Raw genomic sequence first — 23,534 nt, forward strand, 5'->3', positions numbered from 1 at the left:
GAGCAGCAAAATGTGAGCACATCTAGGGGGGAAAAAGTAGACAGGAAGTAACCCAGGGCAGAAGGTGGCCTGGGCAGGAGAATCCTTACCTGTGGAAGTCCAGGAGAAGGGGAGGGGTGTGGGGCTGATGGGGTTCCTCCTGAGGGCTGTGGAGCTTTGTTCATTTCACGTGTTGCTGCATAAGGATCCCCTTACTATCTGCAGAGAGGGAGAACGAGAGAAGCGTCATCAAAATGAATACCGAAAGGAGCAGGCAGGGTGTGAGGTACACAACACAAGGTGAGCAGCGTCTGTAGGAATAGCTGAAACTCAGATTTTTATGTCGATTTGCCACAGACACACCCTCCCAAAGCGTATTAAAAAGGGTGTTTTTCAGAATTCTGTGACCTGACAATGTAAAAAAAAAATATTATTTCTTTTATTCATTAAACGTGAAAGTCAGTCAACTGGGCATTTAAAAATGTGTCACCAATACCGTTGACTGGTGCTAATGGTTGATACGGGGTTTTTTTGGGTTTTTTTGTTTACATTTATATCCCGCCCTTCTCCGAAGACTCAGGGCGGCTTACAGTGTGTAAGGCAATAGTCTCATTCTATTTGTATATTTTTACAAAGTCAACTTATTGCCCCCCCAACAATCTGGGTCCTCATTTTACCTACCTTATAAAGGATGGAAGGCTGAGTCAACCTTGGGCCGGGCTTGAACCTGCAGTAATTGCAGGGTTGCTGCCAGCATCCTAGGTATCAACCAAGTATCTTCTTTTTATGATTATTAGTAGTAGTCTCAATATTGTTAGTATTAGTATTAAGAAAGAGCGCGGTAAAAATGTGTGCCCAAGGACGAAGTCTTCAGAAACATCATCGCTCGAGGAAAGTAATAAACAGACCAGGAAGAACATGTATAAATCAGGATGAAAGATATAAGTTCAGTTGAAATCGTAATCCGATATAGAAACAGTAAGAGGTAAAATGAAAAACCAGGCCCAGAAGTAATTAAGACTAGCCTTCCCTCCAACTCAAAAGAAGGAAAGTCATAGAACTCTCACTTCAAATGCTGTGGAACACAGGCAACTGAGCCCCAAAATTCATGTTGCTACGCAAGACAGCCACTAAGTGAGTTTTGCCCCGTTTTACAACCTTTCTTGCCGTAACTGTTAAGTGAATCGCCGCAGTTTTTTCCAATTAGTAACATGGTTGTTAAGTGAACCTGGCTGCCCCTTTGGCTTTGGCTTGTCAGCAGGTCGTAAAAGGGAATTGCCTGACCCTGGGACTCTGCAGATTAAAACAAACCGTATGAAGAACGGTTGCAGGATGTGGGTATGACCAGTCTAGAGAAAAGAAGGCCGGGGGTGGGGTGGGGTGGAGACGCAATTCCAGTATTCGAGGGACTGCCACAAAGATGAGGCGGTCAACTTATTTTCCAAAGCAACAGAGAGCAAGACAAGAAACAATGGATGGAAACTAATCGAAGAGAGAAGCAACCTGGAATTAAGGAGAAACTTCCTAAACAGTGAGGACAATTAACCAGTGGAACAGCATGCCACCAGAAGTTGTGGGTGCTCCATCACTGGAAGTTTTTAAGCAAGAGATTGGACAGTCACTTATCTGAAACGGTATAGGGTCTCTTGTTTGAGCGGAGGGCTGGACTAGAAGACCTCCAAGGTCCCTTCCAGCTCTATTCTGATTTTCTCCACTTGAAGTTGGGTTGTACTTCCACAATGCTATTTACAGGACAGCCTCTGTCTCTCTGAAGGCTCTGAAATCTTGAGAAGCAGATTTTAGTACCCAGAAATGCTACCAATGATTTTTGTCAAATTGACTCTGGGGCTCACTAGGTTCCACAGATGTAACTGGAAAGGGATGAAGTATAGACACTGAATCTGCTCATCAAGCCACCTGACTTGTAGCAATCAAACTGGAAGGGATGGGAGAGGGGATTCTAACTACTAGTAGCCCTCGAATTTACGACCATAATTGAGCGGCCCAACATTTCTGTTGCTAAGCGAGACAGTTGTTAAGTGAAGTTTACCTCATTTTACCTCATAAGTGAAGTTTACCTCAAAGGTCATAGCTCGTACAACTTTTCCTGCCACACCTGTTAAGTGAACCGCTGCAAGTATTAAGTTAGTAAGACGGCTGTTAAATGAATCCGACTTCCCCATTGACTTTGTTTGTCAGACGGTCACAAAAGGGGATCGATCGTGTGACCCCGGGACACCGCAACCGTCAGAAATGTGAGTCAGTGGCCAAGCATCTGAATTTTTATCACGTGCCCACGAGGATGGCGCAAGCCACTTTTTTCTGTGCCCTTGTAACAACGGTCACTAAACGAATGGGTATAAGTCGAGGACTACCTGCACTTGAAATAACACCAATTTCTTTTGTTAGCTCCAACTTTTATGTTCTGTTCTATCTACCTTCAACTATCTCTGTCCTACAACAGTTGTATCTTTTCCAAAAATGATGTAGCACCAAAAGAGAACCCTGAACCAGCTATAAAATGATGCTCAGGAGGAATTTCAGAGAAACAAGTGAAAATGTCCGATATCGATACCTGGAGAATAGGCTCGTAAGCAAAGCGATTCCCTGAAAAATAGAATACTTGTCCATCTTTGGCTAAAGTAGTGCCACAGTCCAATTTCCATGAGCTGGTTAGATATCATATGGCTGAGGAACTCTGGGAGTTGAAGCCCACGAGTCTTAAAAGTTGCCAAGGTTGGAGGCCCCTAATATACACCATATATATAACCTTGAGTTTCAAAACACAACCACTACAACCTATAAATTGCCTTCTTTAATTGTAAAAGACATTCAGATGCATGTTCTACTGTCATAGAGAAAGATCGTTCTGAGAATCAACTACCTAAAAACAGAGGGTTGTTTTTTTTCCAACCTGGGGAACTTAAAAAAAGTTGTATGGACTTCAATTCCCGCGCTGGTGAATTCTGGGAGTTGAAGTCCACAGGTCGTAAAATTGCCATAGCTGCCCATCCTTGCTCTATAGTGTTCACAAATCATTGGAAATCGAAGCCGGCTGGCCCACACGTCACTCATTCCTTTCCCTTCCTCGTCACTCATTCTCTTCCTCGGCACTAACCGCTTCCCCCCCGCCCAAAAAAAGGGGGGAGTTCCATCTTCCCCAGCCTTTTGAGCTGCATGATGGACCAGGAGTTCAAGACAAAACATTTATCGAAATATTTACCAGTACATCATTTAGTTCAGGCTGGCTTTGGGTGCCTTCGCACATGCCGGGTCTCGGGAGGGAGGAGGGGAGGAGAAATTTAGCAGCTCTGAACACAACTGCACCGTCTGCAACAATTCTCTCCCCCCCCCCTCGCCTTCCCCTTGCCCAGCAGCCAATGTGGTGCAGCATCACACCCAGGTGTAGAGAGGGAGGGGGCCTGCACCATCTCTTCCTACAGGAAGTCACTGGGGCTAAGCCAATCAAGAGGTGTCGTCTCAAATGACCCCTGCTTTACGGACAGAAATACTAATCTCCTTCTAATCTGGGACAACGGAAGTCCAGGGCAGGCAACCCTTTGGGCGAATGAGCCGCTCAGCCATGGGGGGGTGGGGGGTCCAAGTACCACTCTCAAAGAGTCCGGGTACTGCTGTCGGGCAAGCTGAAAAAGTCCCCGAATTAACCCTCTACGCAGATTCTCAATCATCCCAAGTCATGGTTGTCTCTGAATTAAACATAGCCCGCCCGCCACGCCCTCCCCACCCCACATCTCAAGGAACTTCTGAAGACCACAAAACCGGCAGAGTTTTGTGATCTTTGTGGTAACTGTGGGGCAGCTCCCCCCCCTCCACTTTCTACCCAACTATGCCTGCTGAACTGTTTACACAATCGAGCTCTTGGAAGAAAAGGCCGAGAGGTTGTTTTTAAGCACAGGCCCAATCCCACCGATAACATTTGCGAGGAAAAAAAAAACAGAAGAAAAACAAAATTGCTTTGGAACTTTATTTTCGGCCTCGGGAACCCCCTTCTCTCCGAATTCTTCATACGCGAAAGAAAAGAGGCTTTTTTTTGGGGGGGGTGAGAAATCCGGCCTCCTTATCCCATTCCTAACTCAAGGCTTGCACGGAATAAGAGCTGCAGTCGAAGCCAGCAAGAAGAAGAATACTCACCCAAGTAAGAAAATCCCAGGCCGGTTTTTTTTGGTTTTTTTTGCAAGCGGCAGCGACTTTTCATCCGCCTGGTTTTCCAAAAGGGATGGGGGGGGGGGAGAAGGGAGGAGAAAAGCTCAGCCTGCAAAGCGGCTGGTGCATGGCACGGAGGTCCTCCGGGCTCGCCAAACATGGGCAAGGCAGGGGGCAGCCCCCCACCCCGGAAAGGCCGGGAACATGAGTGGTGCCGGAGAGCTGCCTCCTCCGTTGGTGCCGCCGCCTGCGGCCGTGGTGTCAGATCGCAGAGCCTTGCTGCACTGCAGAGACATAAGAGGCAGAAGAGGAGAAGGAGCCTAAGGAGAACCAGGGAGCCCTCAAAGCCCCACCCAGTCGCAGCAGCCATTCGGTCTCGGCGCTGGTTCAGCACTGCCCAAACCAGTTGGGAGGAAGCCGCACACCCACGTGTGGCTGAGTCACAGGCTCCAGCAGGAGGGAAGAAGGCTGGCAACCTTAGGGCCCACGTTAGCCCAGCCAACACCCGTCCGGGCGGCCCACAGCGGGCACAAGAGAAAGGCACAGGAAATCTGGATGCGGTGCCAACGCCGGGCGCTTCCACCCACGGGAGGCCTGCCCTCCCTCTCTCTCTCTCTCTCTCTCGGGAACGTGCCCGATCTCACCTCCGCTCCGAAGGGCAGATTGAGGAAAGGAAACTGTGTTATCTTACAATAAGCTGCTTGGGGGGAGAGTTCGTTCAGTGACCGCTCGAAGTTATAACGGCATCAAAAAAAAAGTGACTTATGACCGTTTTCCACGCTTACGACCGTTGCAACATCCCCAAGGTCACATGATCAAAATTCGGCACATGGTCAGCCGGAAGTTTAGACTGGCTTGGACAGTACTAGTCGTCCTGGGCTTACAATGATTCACTTAGGGACTGTTTATAACGGCATCGAAAAAAGTGACTTATGAACGTTTTTCCACACTTACGACCGTTGCAGCATCCCCATGGTCATGTGATCAAAAGTCAGATGCTCCGCAACTGGTTCATATTTATGACAGTTGCAGAGTCCCGGGGACATGTGATCCCCTTTTGTGACCTTCTGACAAGCCAAGTCAATGGGGAAGCCAAGCTCACTTAAACCGCCGGGTTAACTGCAGGGATTCACTTAACAATCGTGGCAAGGAAGGTGGTAAATTGGGCCAAAGCTCATGTAACAGCTGTCTTGCTTAGCAACAGAAATTTCGGGCTCAATTACAGTCGTTAAGTCGAGGACAATCTATATGCAAATACAAGGACCAGGGGAAAGGGGATGATGGCAGAGGTTTAAAAGACCTAGCCCCAATGAACATGAATTTGAGCAAATTCTGGCAGATACTAGAGGACGGGGCTGGGGCCTGGCGTGCTATGGCTCATGGGGTCACAAAGAATGGGATACTAACAGAAGAAGGAGGAGGAGGAGGAGGAGAGAACAGAAGGAAGCAGAAGAGGCAGAAAGAGAAGGAAGAAGAAGAATGAAGAAGTAGAAAGGAGAAGGAGAAGAAGAAGGAAGGAGAGAGAAGGAAGGAGGAGGAGAAGGAAGAAGAAGAAGGAAGGAAGGATAAGGAGAAGAAAGAGGAGAAGGAGGAAGAAAGGAGGAGGAGAAGGAAAAGAGAGGAGGAGGAGGAAGGAGAAGGAGAAGGAGAAGGAAGAAGGAAGGAGAAGGAAGGAGGAGAAGAAGAAGGAAGAAAGGAGAAGGAGTGTATTTCAGGTGATTTAGCAAACAATGAGACCTATGAGTATTTGGAGAGGTGAGGAGAAATGAATTAAGGAGGGAGAATGCGAGGAGAGGCAATTGCTTCTTCCTTTCAAAGGCTCTAGTTTGGGCCCAGGAGATACAGTGAAACCATTTGTAAGATATCTCATAATTTACTTTGCTTTGGGCAACATCACTTTCAGCCTCGGTTTTCCCTCTGGGAAAAAAAGGGGGGGGGGGATAAGAGGAACCCAGGTTTTGTCAAAAAGAGAACACAATTCACTGTGCAAAATTAGCACCCGACCCTAGCAATACCCAACCACGGAGTCTCTCCTGGAACTTCATGCGCACAGCCTCTGGGGGCTCAACAGACTAATGCAGTCTGTTATTAACAGCAGCTGCTTGCAATTACTGCAGGTTCGAGTCCCACCAGGCCCAAGGTTGACTCAGCCTTCCATCCTTTATAAGGTAGGTAAAATGAGGACCCAGATTGTTGGGGGCAATAAGTTGACTTTGTATATAAATATACAAATAGGATGAAGACTATTGCTAACATAGTGTAAGCCGTCCTGAGTCTTCGGAGAAGGGCGGGATATAAATGCAAATAAAAAAATAAAAAAAAAGTTAGCTTCTAAGGACTAAACTGGCATCATGGATTCAGCGCATACAATCCTCATCTTGCGTTTTCAACTCCAGATCGGGGATAAGAAGATCCCCTTTGGAGGAGTTTTTACAGTGGGGAAGAGTTCCAAAGGCAGAATAAAAGGAAGGGGACATTTTTACTAGGAATCCTTACGAGAACATACGCCAAATAAAATAAAATATCTGCTTTTACACATTGTAACAGCTGCACGAATAACATATGCACAAAATTGGAAACAGGAAAAGACACCAACAGATGAAGAAGTGATAGGGAAAGTTTTAGAGTGTCCCGAAATGGACAGGTTAGCAAAAGAAACTAAAGAGAAAGGAGAGACAGATTATTATATAATCTGGAACAAATGGTATGAACGGCTTGAGACTAGAAATAAGGTGGGGGGGGGAATATAAAGGGGAGAAATTAGAAATGTACAATATGTAAATAATAAATATATAAGAATGTAGAAAAGTAAAGCTATTAGTATTAGATAATTTAATGTGAATAAAGAAAATGGGATAAGAAAGAAAATAAAAGAATAAATGAGATATGGGGGGGGGAAGGTATAAAAGCGAAAGACGACCACTAAGAAACGTTGTTTAAAAATAGGAGATATTTATATGTTGTATGTTTGTCAGATTGTGAATCACAATAAAACAATAAAAAAAGTTTGTTTTGTTTTTTAAAAAAGGAAGGGGACAATGGGACAGTGTTGAGGGAAGCCAACGCAATTCGGGGGACCTTCTCAGCAGCAGAGGAAACCAGGTGAAGGATTCACCTGTTCATTCATTCTCAACAGAAACACTGTAATGAAAACAATGCTACAGCAGAGAGCAGTTCAGCGTTTTCCACCCCAGGGGTCTCCAACCTTGGTCCCTTTAAGACTTGTGGACTTCAACTCCCAGAGCTTTGCTGGCTGAGGGACTCTGGGAGTTGAAGTCCACAAGTCTTAAAGGGACCAAGGTTGGAGGCCCCTGTTCCACCCTAACATTCAGGAATCATCTAATTCTAAAGGACATAAGTGGAGGTTTTCCAGAGAAGAAGCCATTCCCAACTGGGAGCGAATGGCTATGGACAATTCAAGTTTGCAGCAATAAAGCAACGGAGGGGTCAGGCAGGGAACTAGGCCTCCGGCACAATTATAGGCGGCTTGTCCTCAGTTTCTCTTTCCTTCCCACGCTCAAAATGCCGTTGAGAGCTTAAAAATAAACCTTGGTCTCCCGCAGAACCTACCTGAGGGAGCTGGCGCTACACCCTAGCCATCCCAACCACCGAGTCGCCTGCCAGGGAGGGTAACAGTGACCCTCCAAACACGTGCACACAGCTAGAGAGAGAGAACACTCTTCGTTTTAGAGCAGGGGTCTCCAACCTTGGCCACTTGTTAAGACTTGTGGACTTCAACTGGCTGAGGAATTCTGGGAGTTGAAGTCCACAAGTCTTAACAAGTTGCCAAGGTTGGAGACCCCTGTTTTAGAGGACAAAATCTCAGCCGCCTGGGACTCAGATCCCACCCAGAATGCATCCCACAGCAGGGCTGGGCATCTCTGGGAGAAGAGCCAAAGCCACGCCGGGGAGGGCAACAGGAAGGAATTCTGGCAGAGTTATTCTTACAAGGAGCACTTCTAGGAGAGAAAGTAGCAGAGCAAGTGAGGAATTCTGGGAGTTGAAGTCCACAAGTCTGAAAGTTGCCGAGTTTGGAGATCCCTGATATAGATGTTGCCAAGCAGACCCATTTAAGTCTTCAGTTCCTAGAATTCCTGCATCTGGTGGTAAGCGGAGGCAACTGAGATGGGGACCTGGAGATAACCAATTGTCACTGGAATGGGGAAGGTAAGTGGAATAGGGGTAGAATGGGACTCACAATCCACAGCTAAGGTATCCCAAATCCACGGAGCTCAAACTGCAAAGAGGAAACTAGAATAGTGGCTACGCTTTGAGGGATCAACTCATAATTTCATTAATTTAGAAAAACGCACGGGAGGGAGGGAGGGAGATGGAAGTAAAGGGAATGGCCGAAATGTGCGAATGATCCATCAGTCTCACTGTAACCGACATGATCCAAATAGCTATTCATTCCTAGACCAAGGTCCAGTCCAGCCTTGTCCAAAATGGTCCTTGATTGGCCCTGTTGAGGGAGGAAAAGCGGCATAACCCCCCCACACACACACCCTCAACAGCTGCTTCCCACAAAAGCCAGCCAGCTGACTGTGGTTAAGAGTCACACTCCTCCAAGACTTCAGCGATTCAAGGTCTTCTGACAAAACTGAATTAGTCAGGCCAGCCCATTAAGCAAACACTTGAAGGTTAAAGCCTGCGAAAGCAAGGGGGGGGGGGTGGAGGAGGAGGAGAAGAGCAACCACAAGCCAGGGTCTTCCGAACAGATGCTCAAGGCCAAACCCTGGTGCTTTAAGAGCTGCGGCCATCATGAAGATGAGAGAAGATGCAAGGTGAGCAATCAGTTTGGGCAAATCGATTGGCCCTCCTTAACCGTGTTAAAATGTCAGTTCCCATAATCCTCCAGACGGGAGCATGGTGGGTTTAAAAGGCAACACAAATCCACTTCTCATTTTGAAGATGATAAGATATAAATGTACAATTATGAAATGATAGACTGGGTAAAAATAGAAAAGAAATTGAAAAGGAAGTATATATTATCAGAAGATGGGAGCTGCTCGGATACCAAACAAGGGAAATATCATACAACAAAGAAAGAAAGAAGAGAGGAATAGAAGGTAAGATAGAGGAGGTGAAGGAGAGAGAGGGATAGAGGGAAAGAGGAGGAGGAAGATAAGTTAGGGGACAAGAGTAAGAAAGGAGGTGAGAAAGGAGGGAAAGAGATGAGGAGTGGGAGAGAGGAAAGGGAAGAAGGTATGAAAGGAGGAGGAGGGAGGGAAAAGGAAGAAGGTTTGTTGTAAAACGGAGGGAAAGAAAGGGTAGAAGAGCAACTCCAAATGCAATTAAAACGTATTACTATTGTGCTTTCTTTAGAGAATATGTATGATTATTTATGAATAAGAAAATGTACATTTACTATATGTGTATAAGAAAATAAAAAATAAAAAACTTTTTACAAAAAAAATCCACTTCTCATTTCAACTGCTCTTTCTTTAGCAATAGCACTTAAGGCTTATATGCCACTTTATATGTGCTTTTATAGCCCTCTCTGAGCAGTTTGCAGAGTCGACATATTGCACCTGACAATCTGGCTCCTCATTTTATTGACCTCGGAAGGATGGAAGGCTGAGTCAACACTGAGCCGACCAGAATCGAACTGCTGGCAGGGAGCAATACTGCATTCTAATCACTTGCGCCACCAGGGCTCTTTTAAGGTAATGATAAACACGAGGAGGAGGAGCGCATAACTTGTCTCCCGAATTACCCAGTCTACACAATCTCGTTTTATTAGAGCTTGTCACCCCGATACGTTGGGCGGAGATAAATAATGTGATGGTACTTTTCAGGGCCGCAGGGAGGATTGCTGGGAGAACTCTACACAAGACGCATCAATCCTTCCGAACTCCCAAAATATCACACCTAAAAGCACGGGAGGAGGAGGAGATGGAAGTAAAGGGAATGGCCGAAATGTGCGAATGATCCATCAGTCTCACTGTAACCGACATGATCCAAATAGCTATTCATTCCTAGACCAAGGTCCAGTCCAGCCTTGTCCAAAATGGTCCTTGATTGGCCCTGTTGAGGGAGGAAAAGCGGCATAACCCCCCCACCCACACCCTCAACAGCTGCTTCCCACAAAAGCCAGCCAGCTGACTGTGGTTAAGAGTCACACTCCTCCAAGACTTCAGCGATTCAAGGTCTTCTGACAAAACTGAATTAGTCAGGCCAGCCCATTAAGCAAACACTTGAAGGTTAAAGCCTGCGAAAGCAGGGGGGGGGGTGGAGGAGGAGGAGAAGAGCAACCACAAGCCAGGGTCTTCCGAACAGATGCTCAAGGCCAAACCCTGGTGCTTTAAGAGCTGCGGCCATCATGAAGATGAGAGAAGATGCAAGGTGAGCAATCAGTTTGGGCAAATCGATTGGCCCTCCTTAACCGTGTTAAAATGTCAGTTCCCATAATCCTCCAGATGGTGGGTTTAAAAGGCAACACAAATCCACTTCTCATTTTGAAGATGATAAGATATAAATGTACAATTATGAAATGATAGACTGGGTAAAAATAGAAAAGAAATTGAAAAGGAAGTATATATTATCAGAAGATGGGAGCTGCTCGGATACCAAACAAGGGAAATATCATACAACAAAGAAAGAAAGAAAGAAAGAAAGAAAGAAAGAAAGAAGAGAGGAATAGAAGGTAAGATAGAGGAGGTGAAGGAGAGAGAGGGATGGAGGGAAAGAGGAGGAGGAAGATAAGTTAGGGGACAAGAGTAAGAAAGGAGGTGAGAAAGGAGGGAAAGAGATGAGGAATGGGAGAGGAAAGGGAAGAAGGTATGAAAGGAGGAGGAGGGAGGGAAAAGGAAGAAGAAGGTTTGTTGTAAAACGGAGGGAAAGAAAAGGTAGAAGAGCAACTCCAAATGCAATTAAAACGTATTACTATTGTGCTTTCTTTAGAGAATATGTATGATTGTTTATGAATAAGAAAATTTACTATATGTGTATAAGAAAATAAAAAATAAAAAACTTTTTACAAAAAAAATCCACTTCTCATTTCAACTGCTCTTTCTTTAGCAATAGCACTTAAGGCTTATATGCCACTTTATATGTGCTTTTATAGCCCTCTCCGAGCAGTTTGCAGAGTCGACATATTGCACCTGACAATCTGGCTCCTCATTTTATTGACCTCGGAAGGATGGAAGGCTGAGTCAACACTGAGCCGACCAGAATCGAACTGCTGGCAGGGAGCAATACTGCATTCTAATCACTTGCGCCACCAGGGCTCTTTTAAGGTAATGATAAACACGAGGAGGAGGAGCGCATAACTTGTCTCCCGAATTACCCAGTCTACACAATCTCGTTTTATTAGAGCTTGTCACCCCGATACGTTGGGCGGAGATAAATAATGTGATGGTACTTTTCAGGGCCGCAGGGAGGATTGCTGGGAGAACTCTACACAAGACGCATCAATCCTTCCGAACTCCCAAAATATCACACCTAAAAGCACGGGAGGGGCCACCTCAAGAGAAGAGGCAAAAGGAAGCAAACGCCCACAGATGCAGAAAACCTGAATTGCCAAAATGGTTGTCGGAACAAGGCTTTCATGATCAAAATATTCCAAGCCAGGCTTGCAGCAATGGCTGGTGCTTACCTAGTAAGCAACCACCACAGTCCTGGTCTAAGAGCGGCTAATGCTCATCAGCTAGAGTGGAATCTGGACATCCTGGTTGAGGAATTCTGGGAGTTGAAGTCCACATGTATTAAAGTTGGCAAGGGCGGACACCTCTGGCTTAAAATTTTTTTTTTTGTTTACATTTATATCCCGCCCTTCTCCGAAGACTCAGGGTGGCTTACAGTGTATAAGGCAATAGTCTCATTCTATTTGTATATTTTTTTTTTACAAAGTCAACTTATTGCCCCCCAACAATCTGGGTCCTCATTTTACCTACCTTATAAAGGATGGAAGGCTGAGTCAACCTTGGGCCGGGCTTGAACCTGCAGTAATTGCAGGCTGCTGTGTTCTAATAACAGGCTTCTTAACAGCCTGAGCTATCACGGCCCTGTTTGACTTACAACAGTTCATTGACTGACCAAAGTTCAACAACACTGAAAAAAGTGAGCTTTCACATGACCACTGCAGCACTCTCCCCCCCCTCCCATGGTCACATGATCAAAATTTAGATGCTTGGCAACTAGTTTATTTATATTTTATGACGGTTGCAGGGTCCTGGGCATGGCCGGCTCAGGAATTCTGGGAGTTGAAGTCCACAAGTCACAAAGGGGCCATCATTCCCCCAACCCTGCTGTGAACTGACAAGCCTTCCCCAAGAAGCATTTGAGATGTGGACCAACTTCACCCTCTCGCAGAGTTCCGCGGTTTCAAACTCCTTCACCGGCAACAAGGAACATCAGGCAAATACAGGCACACCTTGGCTTACAAAAGTTCGCTTGTTAGTTGTTAACATAGTAGTTATTAGGTAAGGCAACTTCCTGCCGGGTATCCACAACCGTCCCGGGGGTCATGTGATCAAGAGCCAAAGGTGGCGCAGTGGTTAGAGTACATCACTGCAGGCTACTTCAGCCGACTGCTAGCTGCAGTTCAGCAGTTCGAATCTCACCAGGCTCAAGGTTGACTCAGCCTTCCATCCTTCCCGAGGTGGCTAAAATGAGGATCCAGATTGCTGGGGGCAAATAGGCTGATTCTGTAAAACCGCTTATAGCAGCGGTTCTCAACCTGTGGGTCGGGACCCCGTTGGGGGTCGAATGACGATTTGCCAGGGGTCGCCCAAGACCATCAGAAATATGGGAAGTATACTTGTGAGTCGAAGAATCGCGCTCCAATGGTTGACTCCAACCATTTATGGTTGGGGGTCGCCACATTGTGGGGAATTGTATTAAAGGGGTCGCAGCACTATAAAGGTTGAGAACCACTGGCTTAGAGAGGGCTGTAAAAGCACTAGGAAGCGGTATGTAAGTCTAAGTGCTTATTTGCTATCACTTTCTGACAAGCAAAGTCAATGGGGAAGTCAAATTCCCTTAACAACCGTGTTACTAACTTAACAGCTGCAATGATTCACTTAACAACTGTGGTAAGCAAAGTCGTAAAATGGGAATCCATTTAACAAATGTCTCACTTCACAACAGAAATTTTTGGGCTCGATCGTGGTTGTAAGTCGAGGACTACCAGTTAAAATCCTGGCCCATGAGGGCTGAACACCAAAAAACCTAGAGACATTTAAGAGGGAGAGCTGGGCAGGTGTCAGTCATAAATCTTCTTGAGCCTATCACCAGAGGAGTTTCAAAGGCCGAGCTCACCTACCTAGGGTTGTAGCCAGTGGTGGGATTCAACCAGTTCACACTACTTCGGGAGAACCGGTTGTTAACTTTCTGAACAGATTGGCAAACTGGTTGTTGGAAGAAATCATTAGGGCAGAGAACCGGTTGTTAAATTACTTGAATCCCACCACTGGTTGTAGCCCCCTGATGAAACCCACTCTGTGGTCTGTTGGAATAAGTATGTCAGGATTGTAACTCAATTATCTAGCCAAGCAGGTCAGTTAAGAGTGTCGACTTAAATACACTAGAAAAAAACCAGAAGTGGTCAAGAGGGCTAAGGCATGGTCTACTTTTATGAAACGAGGCTGTGTAATTCAGAACAATTACGGGATTTGCATTTGCCAGAGCGCAATCTTATTGCTTTAAAATTCCCCATTTGCAAAACCACTGACGGTGAATACGAGCTGCCCAAGAACTCACAAAACAGGAATCGCACCTTGTTTTTCAACAACAGGGCTTGTGGTAGCTTTGTACTGTATTCTCTGAGCCAACTGCTTTTGCTCCTATAGTTAATTCAACCGCGTTTATTCTTTCACAGCAATTCGGGAGAAAAATGTTCGTAAAATATGTTACTTTAACTCACCAGAACCTAAGGAATCCAAAATTGTGTAAATTATTTTGTTCACATTTCTTCCCCTTTATCTATCCAGTTTCTCTGTCTCAGCTCTCCCTGTGCTACCACCAATTTAAGACTGTAAGCGCATTTGGGACATAAGTCACCTCTTTTCTCTTAAATGTTACACAGAAATCCCAAAGGTGCTTTTTCAAAAGACAACTGGAATTTGTTTTCCCTTGAAGACGTTTCGCTTCTCATCCAAGAAGCTTCTTCAGTTCAGTTCAGTTCAGAACTGAAGAAGCTTCTTGAATGAGAAGCGAAATGTCTTCAGTTCAGTTCAGAACTGAAGAAGCTTCTTGAATGAGAAGCGAAATGTCTTCAAGGAAAAACAAATTCCAGTTGTCTTTTGAAAAAGCACCTTTGGCACAACCAGACATGTGTTATATAGGTAGTCCTCAACTTAGAATCACAAATGAAACTGAATTTCCATCAATACGTCATGTGGTCGTAAAAGTGTGACTGCAAGGCTTTGCAATAGCAATCCCTGCAGTCCTGACTGTGGTTGTTAACTGATTCCCTTAGTTGTTAGGCAAGGCAACTTCCTGCCGGGTACCCACAAAAAAAATGGCAAGTCCCAGGCCTGCAGCTAGCCAAGTGGCCAAGGGATGGAGTGTACATGGATGCAGGGGGAGGTGGGTATGGGAGGGGAGCCACGTGGGTCAGGAAGGGTAACTGGGGCAGGCACAAGGTGCCACATGGGTTTGGAAGGGTTGGGGGGGGGCATGGCACTGTGTAAGAGGCGCCTTGCAGGTCAATGAGAATATGCAGTGGTATTAAGAGTGCAAGAGGCACCAGGCAAATTGTGAAGGGGACAAGGGTGTGTGTGACAGGCACTGCACAAGGGTGTATAGGAGTGTGCCAAAGGCACTACAGAAATTAAACAGTGTGTGCGGGGACAACACAGCTGTTCATTGTGGTCCAAATGCAGAGAGACTTGGGAGGTTGGGTGAGGGAGGCGTATTATCCCAGTAACTTGTGACATTTCCTGACTGGCTTCCCCACTGACTTTCTGGGGAAGCCTGCGGGGAAAATTGCCAATGGTGATTATTTACCGTAAGGACACTCGGATAGCCATAACTCCGAGGACCAGTCATAATGAGATCATCAGTGGCTTTGGGGTGAGATACCAACTGTACGCTGATGACACCCAGCTGTACTTTTCCACCCCGGGCCACCCCAGTGAAGCTGTCGAAGTGTTGTCCCGGTGTCTGGAAGCCGTACGGGTCTGGATGGGGAGGAACAGGCTCAAACTTAATCCCTCCAAGACGGAGTGGCTGTGGATGCCGGCACCTCGGTACAGTCAGCTGCAGATGCGGCTGTCTGTCGGGGGTGAATTATTGGCCCCGATGGAGAAGGTACGCAACTTGGGCGTGCTCCTGGATGGCCGGTTGTCCTTTGAAGACCATTTGGCGACCGTCTCCAGGAGAGCATTTTATCAGGTTCGCCTGATCCGCCAGTTGCGGCCCTTCCTGGACCGGGATGCCTTATGCACAGTCACTCATGCCCTTGTTACCTCTCGCCTGGACTACTGCAATGCTCTCTACATGGGGCTCCCTTGAAGAGCACCGGAGACTTCAGCTAGTTCAGAGCGGCTGTGCGGGTTATTGAGGGCGTCTGGAGCTCCCACATAACACCTATCCTGCGCAGACTGCACTGGCTACCTGTTGTTTTCGGGTGCGCTTCAAGGTATTGGTTACCACCTTTAAAGCGCTCCATGGCTTAGGACCGGGCTATCTACGGGACCGCCTACTGCCGGCTTCTATCTCCCATCGTCGATGCGCTCCCACAGAGGGACTCCTCAGGGTGCCGTCAGCCAAACAGTGTCGACTGGCGGCCCCAGGGAGGGCCTTCTCTGTGGGAGCTCCGACCTGGAACGAACTTCCCCTCGGACTTGACAATTACCTGACCTTAGGACCTTTAGCATGAACTTAAAACTTATTTATTTCATATGGCTGGACTAGCCTGATTTTTATTTTTATTGGATGGGTTTTTAAAATTGTGTTATTTTACAGGGGAATATGTTTTTTAACGTTTTGGGCATTCAAATTAGTTTTTTAAGGGTTGTTTTTAAATTATTGTGTGTATTTATATTTTATCTGCCTGTTCACCGCCCTGAGTCCTTGGGGAGAAGGGCGGTATACAAATTAAAATATTATTATTATTATTATTATTATTATAACCACCAATTATTCAGCACTATTGTAACTTCAAACGATTGCTAAATGAATGGTCGTACATTGGCACTGAAAAAATGGAGGGTTTATTATTGTTTTGTTTTCATAATTATGACCACTGGTCCCCATGGTCACGTAATCGAAATTTAGGACACATGACCACTGGCATATATTTAGGACAGCTGCAGTGTCCTGGAGTCATGTGATCGCCTTTTGCAATTTTCTTAAGTTAATCGGGAAGCCAGATTCACTTAACCACCATTGTTACTAACAACGGTAGTGATACACTTAACAACTGGGGCAAGAAAGGTCGTTAAATGGAGCAAAATTCACTTAACAAATGTCTCACTGAAATTTTGGGCTCAATTGTGGTCGTAAGTCGAGGACTACCTGTATTATGTATATCACTTTCAGCTCCTGAAGGAAGGACAGGATATAAATCTAACGAAACAATAAATATTGCATGTTAATGAAGACTCTCACGTCATGCAGGTACAGTTGTCTGGAAGTTGAGTCATGGCAACTGGAGGGTTTCTCCTTTTTGGTTTGAAACGTTTCGCTGCTTATCCAAGTAGCTTCTTCAGTCTGAGGATGAGACAGTCTGCTAGAGAGAAGTCCCCTGCATGAGTCCAAAAGCTCAGAAGAATAAACCTCTGGTCCCCATTACTGACCCAGATTGGATTCTGCAAGTCCAGTTGCCATGACTCAACTTCCAGACAATAAATATTGTACATATTTAAGAAACTTACCAATGTTATTTAAGTGCTTCCTTCTGCTATTTTAGGATTTTTAAAAAAAAAAAACTCTAAAAAGGCTGCTTACATTAGAGAAAGCAGTCGATACATTTTACTAAGTAATAAGGTTGATTCCCTATAATTTAGAGCTGGATAAATATATATGGCAGCCAGATGAATGTAGGTGCCACCAAGTTTAGGCGTATACGCGTACATTCAAAAGGTTTATAAGAGGGTTTTTTTTAAAAACTGCAGTGAAAGTATTTCCAGTACTGGGGGAAAATATAGGCTATAAGAAGACAAAAATTAGATGTCATTTAAAAGGGGTGGGGAAAATGTGACAGCTATAAATAAAACTACAAATTCTGTATTAATGAAAAAGGTGTTGTGCGGAGACATTGTCAAATAGCTACAAATACTAGAGAGGGAGTTTGGGGTAGTGGTTTTAAGGTGCTGGCTTAGAAAGTGGGAGATTGTGAATTCTAGGTCTCCCTTAGGCATGAAAGTTGGATGGGTGATTTTGGACCAGAGTCCCTCTCAAGCTCACCTCACAAGGTTGTTGTTGAAGGGAAAATAGGAGGCAGGACTATGATGTATGTTGCCACCTTGAGTTTAATCACCATCACTACCTAATGGTAGTCTTGGATTTACAACCAGTTGAGCCCAAAATTTCTGTTGTTCATCGACAGAATTATTTAAGAGAACCTTGCCTCATTTTACAACCTTTCCTGCCTCCGTTGTTAAGTGAATCACTGCTGTTGTTGTTAGTATTATGGTTGTTAACGAATCCGGCTTCCCCAGTGAATTTGTATGTCAGAATGTATTTACTTAAAAAATACATGACATTCTAAGTCACGGGTAATCAACCTTTTTATACCTACCGCCCACTTTTGTATCTCTGTTAGTAGTAAAATTTTCTAACTGCCCACTGGTTCCACAGTAATGCGCCATGTATTGTCTGCGCATGCCTCTCACACATCGTGGATTGGGGTTGGGGGGGGGGGCGCCGGCCACCAGCTCTGCTTGTCTGTTACAGCTGGGTAGTGTGTGGGGGGAGATGCGCGACCTATTCTGGGACGAGGCTCTTTTGTTTGCGGTCACATTATAGCGCCATTTAGTTTCACTTACGTAATGTGAACTAAACTTATGCGCAGGTGATACAAACAGTATATTTTCAAAAATTTAAATTGTCACGGGGAATTTTATGAAAACCTAATGAAAATGTTTTTAAATAATGCTATGAAATTTTTTAAAAGGTCAATTAAATAAAAAAAAAAAGGAAAGTGCTTCAGTATCGGACAAAACCCCTACCGCCCACGATGAAAGCTGGAACGCTCACTAGTGGGCAGTAGGGACCAGGTTGACTACCACCGGTCTAAGTAAATAGCAAGAATATTACTTATTCCAAAAAGAAACTGTTTCGTGGGTTATCTGCTCCCTCCTCCCTACAAAGATTAATTTAAATCGTTAAAATAGAAGACTGTTCTATGGTGTGATTGCACAACGTCCTTATGGAGCAGTTGGCAAACCACAGCATACTATTATCTCAATTTTCTGGGTTCACATAACACACTGTACCCCATGCACTAGATTCCCACAAGATACCAGATTAAAACGCGGCCGACTACGTTACACTTTAGTTTCTTGTAAAAAGGGAGGCTGTTACATAGATGAGACCTTTTCTCTTGAGTTTATTTAGCAGCCTGCAGTGAAGAGCCACAGGGGCGCAGTGGTTAGTATTGCAGGCTAACTCTGCCGACTGCTGACAGTTCGATCCTGACTGGCTCAAGGTTGATTCAGCCTTCCATCCTTCCGAGGTGGATAAAATGAGGAGTCAGATTGTTGGGGGCAAGTATGTTGACTCCGTAAACTGCTTAGAGAGGGCTGTAAAATGGGAAGCGGTTTATAAGTCTAAGTGCTATTGCTATTAAGTTCCAGTCTCCTTTACTGAGCATAGGATGTCCTTGACTTATGGCAACAATTGAATCTAAAATTTCCTTATTAAGCAAGGTAATTGTTAAGTGAGTTTTGCCCTATTTTATGACCCCAGTTGTTCAGTGAATTGATGCAGTTGTTAAGTGAAAACCCCTTGAGTCTGCTTGTCAGAACGAGGCAAAAAGTGATCACATGACCCCGGGATACTGCAACCATCATAAATATAGGTAGTCCGCGACGTACAATCCTTTGTTTAGTGACGGTTCAAAGTTACATCAGCACTGAAAAAAAGTGACTTATGACTGTTTTTTCATACTTACCACCACTTCAACATTCCCACGGTCATGTGACCAAAATTCAAACACTTGGCAACTGACTCATATTTATGACGGGTGCAGTGTGTCCCAGGCCATGTGCTCATCTTTTGCAATCTTCTGACAAGCAAACTCAATGGGGAAGTCAGATTCATTTAACAATTGTGTTACTAACGAAAGTTACATTGATTCACTTAACAACGGTGGCAAGAAAGGTCGTAAAATGCGGCAAAGCTCACTTAGCAACAAATTTTGGGCTTGTAAGTCAAGGGACTTACCTGTATCTATTTCGTTTTACTGGCATATACTGTTCTTCTTTTGCATTTTTGCTTAACATGGCCCAAAGTCATGTTTGTTTTGAGTTGGGCAGCTATGCAAATATTCTAAATAAATAAACAGCAATAGCACTTAAGACTTATATACTGCTTTACAGTGTTTTTACAGCCCTCTCTAAGCAGATTTACAGAGTCAGCCTATTTGCCCCCAACAATCTGGATCCTCGTTTTACCCACCTCGGAAGGATGGGAGGCTGAGTCAACCTTGAGCCTGGTGAGATCTGAACTGCCAAATTGCAGGCAGTCGGCAGAAGTAACCTGCAGTACTGCACTCTTAACCGCTGCGCCACCGTGGCTCAGAAACCTGAATTTGGGGGGGTGGGACAATAAAGAGAGAGTTACCATTTTGCTTATTTATGCAATGGCAGCAGATGCAATGAAATGACTCGGACATTTGCCCTCCTTTGGTAAGACTCCTTTAATTAATAGGAAGGCTGGACTAACAGCCCCATGACTGAAATGAGATTTCTATCAGACACTTCCTGGCTCGTAAGTCCACCTCGCCTCTCAAGCAATACTTATTTCAACAGAACAAAATTAAAAGGAAGAACGTATTTCTTTCTCCTTGCCTCTGGCCGTATCATTTCCTCAAATGTGCTTCTTAAGGAGGCACCTGAAGAACTACCGACAAACCCAGATAGCAAGATTTTCTTCAAGTAATGAGGATGAGAAAGAGGAAAAGGGAAGGTTTTGCACCTCCTCCCTATTTTGGGGTTCTTTTTCCTGCTGCTCCTGAAGGTAAAACCCGATTTCTTTGGCTGTGTGATTGGAAGTAACTAAGAACCAACGGAAAACAGGCAGAGAGGATGATTGGAAAAGGATTTCTGGAATGAGAGGACACACGTCTCAAAAGACTATAAAATATTCCACTGAACAAGTTTAAAAATAAATACAGGTAGTCCTCAATTTACGGCCGCCATTGAACATTTCCATTGCTAAGCGAGACAGTTAAAGTGAGTTTTGCCCCATTTTACAACATTGCCACAGTTGTTAAGTGAATCATTGCCATTGTTAACCCAATTGTTAACTGCATCCAGTTTCTCCATCAACTTTGCTTTTCAAAAGGTCGCAAAAGCGGATCATATGACTTCAGGACACTGCAACTGTCATACATATGAGCCAACTAATATGAAAGTTAAAAGAGAATATATATATATAATTAACAATGGATAACTAATTGAAATAATGTTAAGAAATTAGGATTTAAGGGTGGACGGTGATACGGTTTATATAATAGGTATAGAAGTATTAAGACAAGATAAAAAAAGTAGGAAAAAAGAATATTTTGGCAGAAATTGAAACTATGTAAAGTGTATGTGGATGTGATAAATTGTATAAGATATGATTTACTTAACAACCGTGTAACTAATTTAAGTATGGCAATGATTCACTTAAGAACTGTGGCAAGAAATGTCGTAAAATGGGGCAAAACTCACTCAAAATGTTTCATTCAGCAGTATAAATTTTGGGCTCAATTGTGGTCGTAAGTCGAGGACTATTTGTAGTCGGAAGTCTAACATGACGGATTTGGATAATAGTCAAGGCCTTACACGGAATCACAAAGTTGACTGGAGCAAGGATCTCCAACCTTGTTAACTTTAAGACTTGTGGACTTCAACTCCCAGAATTCGCTGGCTGAGGAATTCTGGGAGTTGAAGTCCACAAGTCTTAAAAGTTGCCAAGATTGGAGACCCTGGGGACTGGAGGACTGTGGGGCCAGGCACTCTCCCACACGGGGATGTTTTTCCTTGAGAAAGAAGAAAAAAACGTTTTGCTTTGTTTTCTTCGTCCTGAAGGGGAAAAAAACAATCCAGTTGCCTTTTTGAAGGGGAAAAAGCACCTTTTGAGGCAACTATGAGGGCCTGGATGACCGAGATTCTCCATGCACTTCCACACTGTTGTTGTTGTCGTTGGGATAAAGTTACGCAGGGTGCCTCGATTCTCAGAGAAAGCATATACAATATCGATGCAATAAGTAACAACACAGTAAATTGGGCACATGTAATTTCCCAGATATTAAATCAGCCTCTTGTGACCGCTGGGTGAAAGGCAGCTACGGTGGCAAGAGAAACAGGGTTATGTCCTTGGACCCTTGAAAGGTCTTGGGCTAAAATCCAGCTGGGTCACAATACTTTTCACAAGACCCTTTCAGGAAGCCACCATCCCACACACATCAGCCTCCTGAGCTGCTTCATGGAAACATGGAATACCTAAAATACAGGAGGCTTTTTGCATGTTTAATCGAAACATTAATTTTTTTAAAAAAATGAAATTTAAACCAATTAACACTATTATGCTCCCATTTTAGAACAAGGACCTACAGTGGTTCACCAAATAACTTACTTTTTCTCCCATCATGGAATTTTAGACTGCATAGACCGGGGGAGGGGTGGGTTGCCAGATACCATTCCCCCCCCCAGCACTGATGAGAATACTAGAGAGGGGAGTTTTTTACCAGCACCTAAATCATTTTATTTTTAACTTATTAATTTTTATATTTCTAAATTTATTTATTAAATTTTTACGCCGCCCGTCTCACAGGCAAACGACTCGTGGTCTACCATTTAATCTTGCAAACTCATAAATGCCAATGGTAGAAACACAATCCACTGAGGATACTTGAGAAGGACCCTGAATTCATCAGGCAGCAGACAAGACTACTCAAAAAGGAGTGGGGGGAAAAAGGCCAATAAGAAAACAACCTTTGGCTGCAAGGAAACAACCAAGCTCAGACAGCACCAAGGACCCCTCATTTCTACCCTGAGCTACAAACCTTCTCCTTTACCAACATAGGTAGTCCTGGACTTACAGCAATTTGCTTAGCGACCGTTCAAAGTTAAAACGGCACTGAAAAAAGGGGCCCGATCGTTGCAGCATCCCCCCCAGTCATGACATTTACATTCAGATGCTTAATAAGTGACTCACATTTATGACAGTTGCAGTGTACGGGGGTCAAGTGATCCCCTTTTGCAAGCTTCTGACAAGCAAAGTCAATAGGGAAACTAGATTCACTCAACAACCATGTTACTTATTTAACAACTGTGATTCACTTAACTAAAATTGGGCAAAATTCAGTTAACTAAGTATCTCAATTAGCAACAAAAATTATAGGTTCTGTTGCGGTCCTAAGTCGAGGATTACCTGTATTTGAAAACATGGCCTGAGAAATATAATGGAAGGCACCTTATAAATGATAACTTTACCATCTACCATCGTCGTCTAACCTGGTTTTTAAAACTGCCAGGACTTTACCAGCTATTGATCAGGGATGAAAAGCAGGTAACTGTTTTCACATAGTGTGAGACTCCTTCCATCCTTATTCAGGGCTCTTTCCTAAATGCCTTTATCCTGTAGCTTAGGAATTTCAAATATTTCCCCAGCCCTACTTTTGAGGCACACACCCATGTCTCCAGAATTAGAAATGAGAACCACTGTATTCCCTCAGCACAGCCTTTCTTGCTAGAGAGAGAGAAAAAAAACTCAATTACAACATTGCTCTTCCTTCTACTAATCCAATACACCTTTATCTAAAATAAGCGTAGGTTCTGCCCATGGCCAGGAGTAGGCTCGAAAAAAAGAGCCGGCTAGGACGAAATGTGACTTGTTTCAAGTTACCAACTTTCCCTGGAACCCGGCTTCCCTTAAAGGCCTTACTTTCAGAAAACCAGGAAATGTGCAGGAGAGGTTCAAAATGTCCTCCTTCCCCCATTAAGGAGAGCCGGAGTTGCTCCACACAAGGCAAAAATTCCCTTTTAATCCCCATAGGATCCCACCTCGGCGGCAGCCAATCAGGCTACAAAGAAAATGAGAGCTTTTAACTGCAGGCACCAGGTCGGTCCCCACTGTCGGTCGGTCTGTACAAACACCTGTCAAAGCCAAGTCAGACATTCCAAGGGAAGCCTGGAAAAACCAGGTTAAGACTCTCCCAGAACCAGGGCAAACATATGGTGGAAGCAGGGGAAACAAGGAGTCACCACCGTTCCCCACCCCCACCCCAAAAA

At 44.6% G+C, this 23,534-nt stretch overlaps 1 protein-coding gene across 1 annotated transcript in view; it reads right to left on the reverse strand.

The window, feature by feature from the left end:
* The window catches only part of EIF4G1 (eukaryotic translation initiation factor 4 gamma 1), a 151,331-nt gene that overhangs the window by 112,172 nt on the left and 15,625 nt on the right, over positions 1 to 23,534 (reverse strand). The window contains exon 2 of the mRNA XM_058189240.1: positions 90 to 198. Within this exon, the coding sequence (XP_058045223.1) occupies positions 90 to 164 (75 nt within the window). The 5' untranslated portion in view covers positions 165 to 198. The remainder of the gene's footprint in view (positions 1 to 89; positions 199 to 23,534) is intronic.

This window comes from Ahaetulla prasina, chromosome 6 (genome assembly GCF_028640845.1).
Source record: "Ahaetulla prasina isolate Xishuangbanna chromosome 6, ASM2864084v1, whole genome shotgun sequence".
Taxonomy (NCBI): Eukaryota; Metazoa; Chordata; class Lepidosauria; order Squamata; family Colubridae; genus Ahaetulla; species Ahaetulla prasina.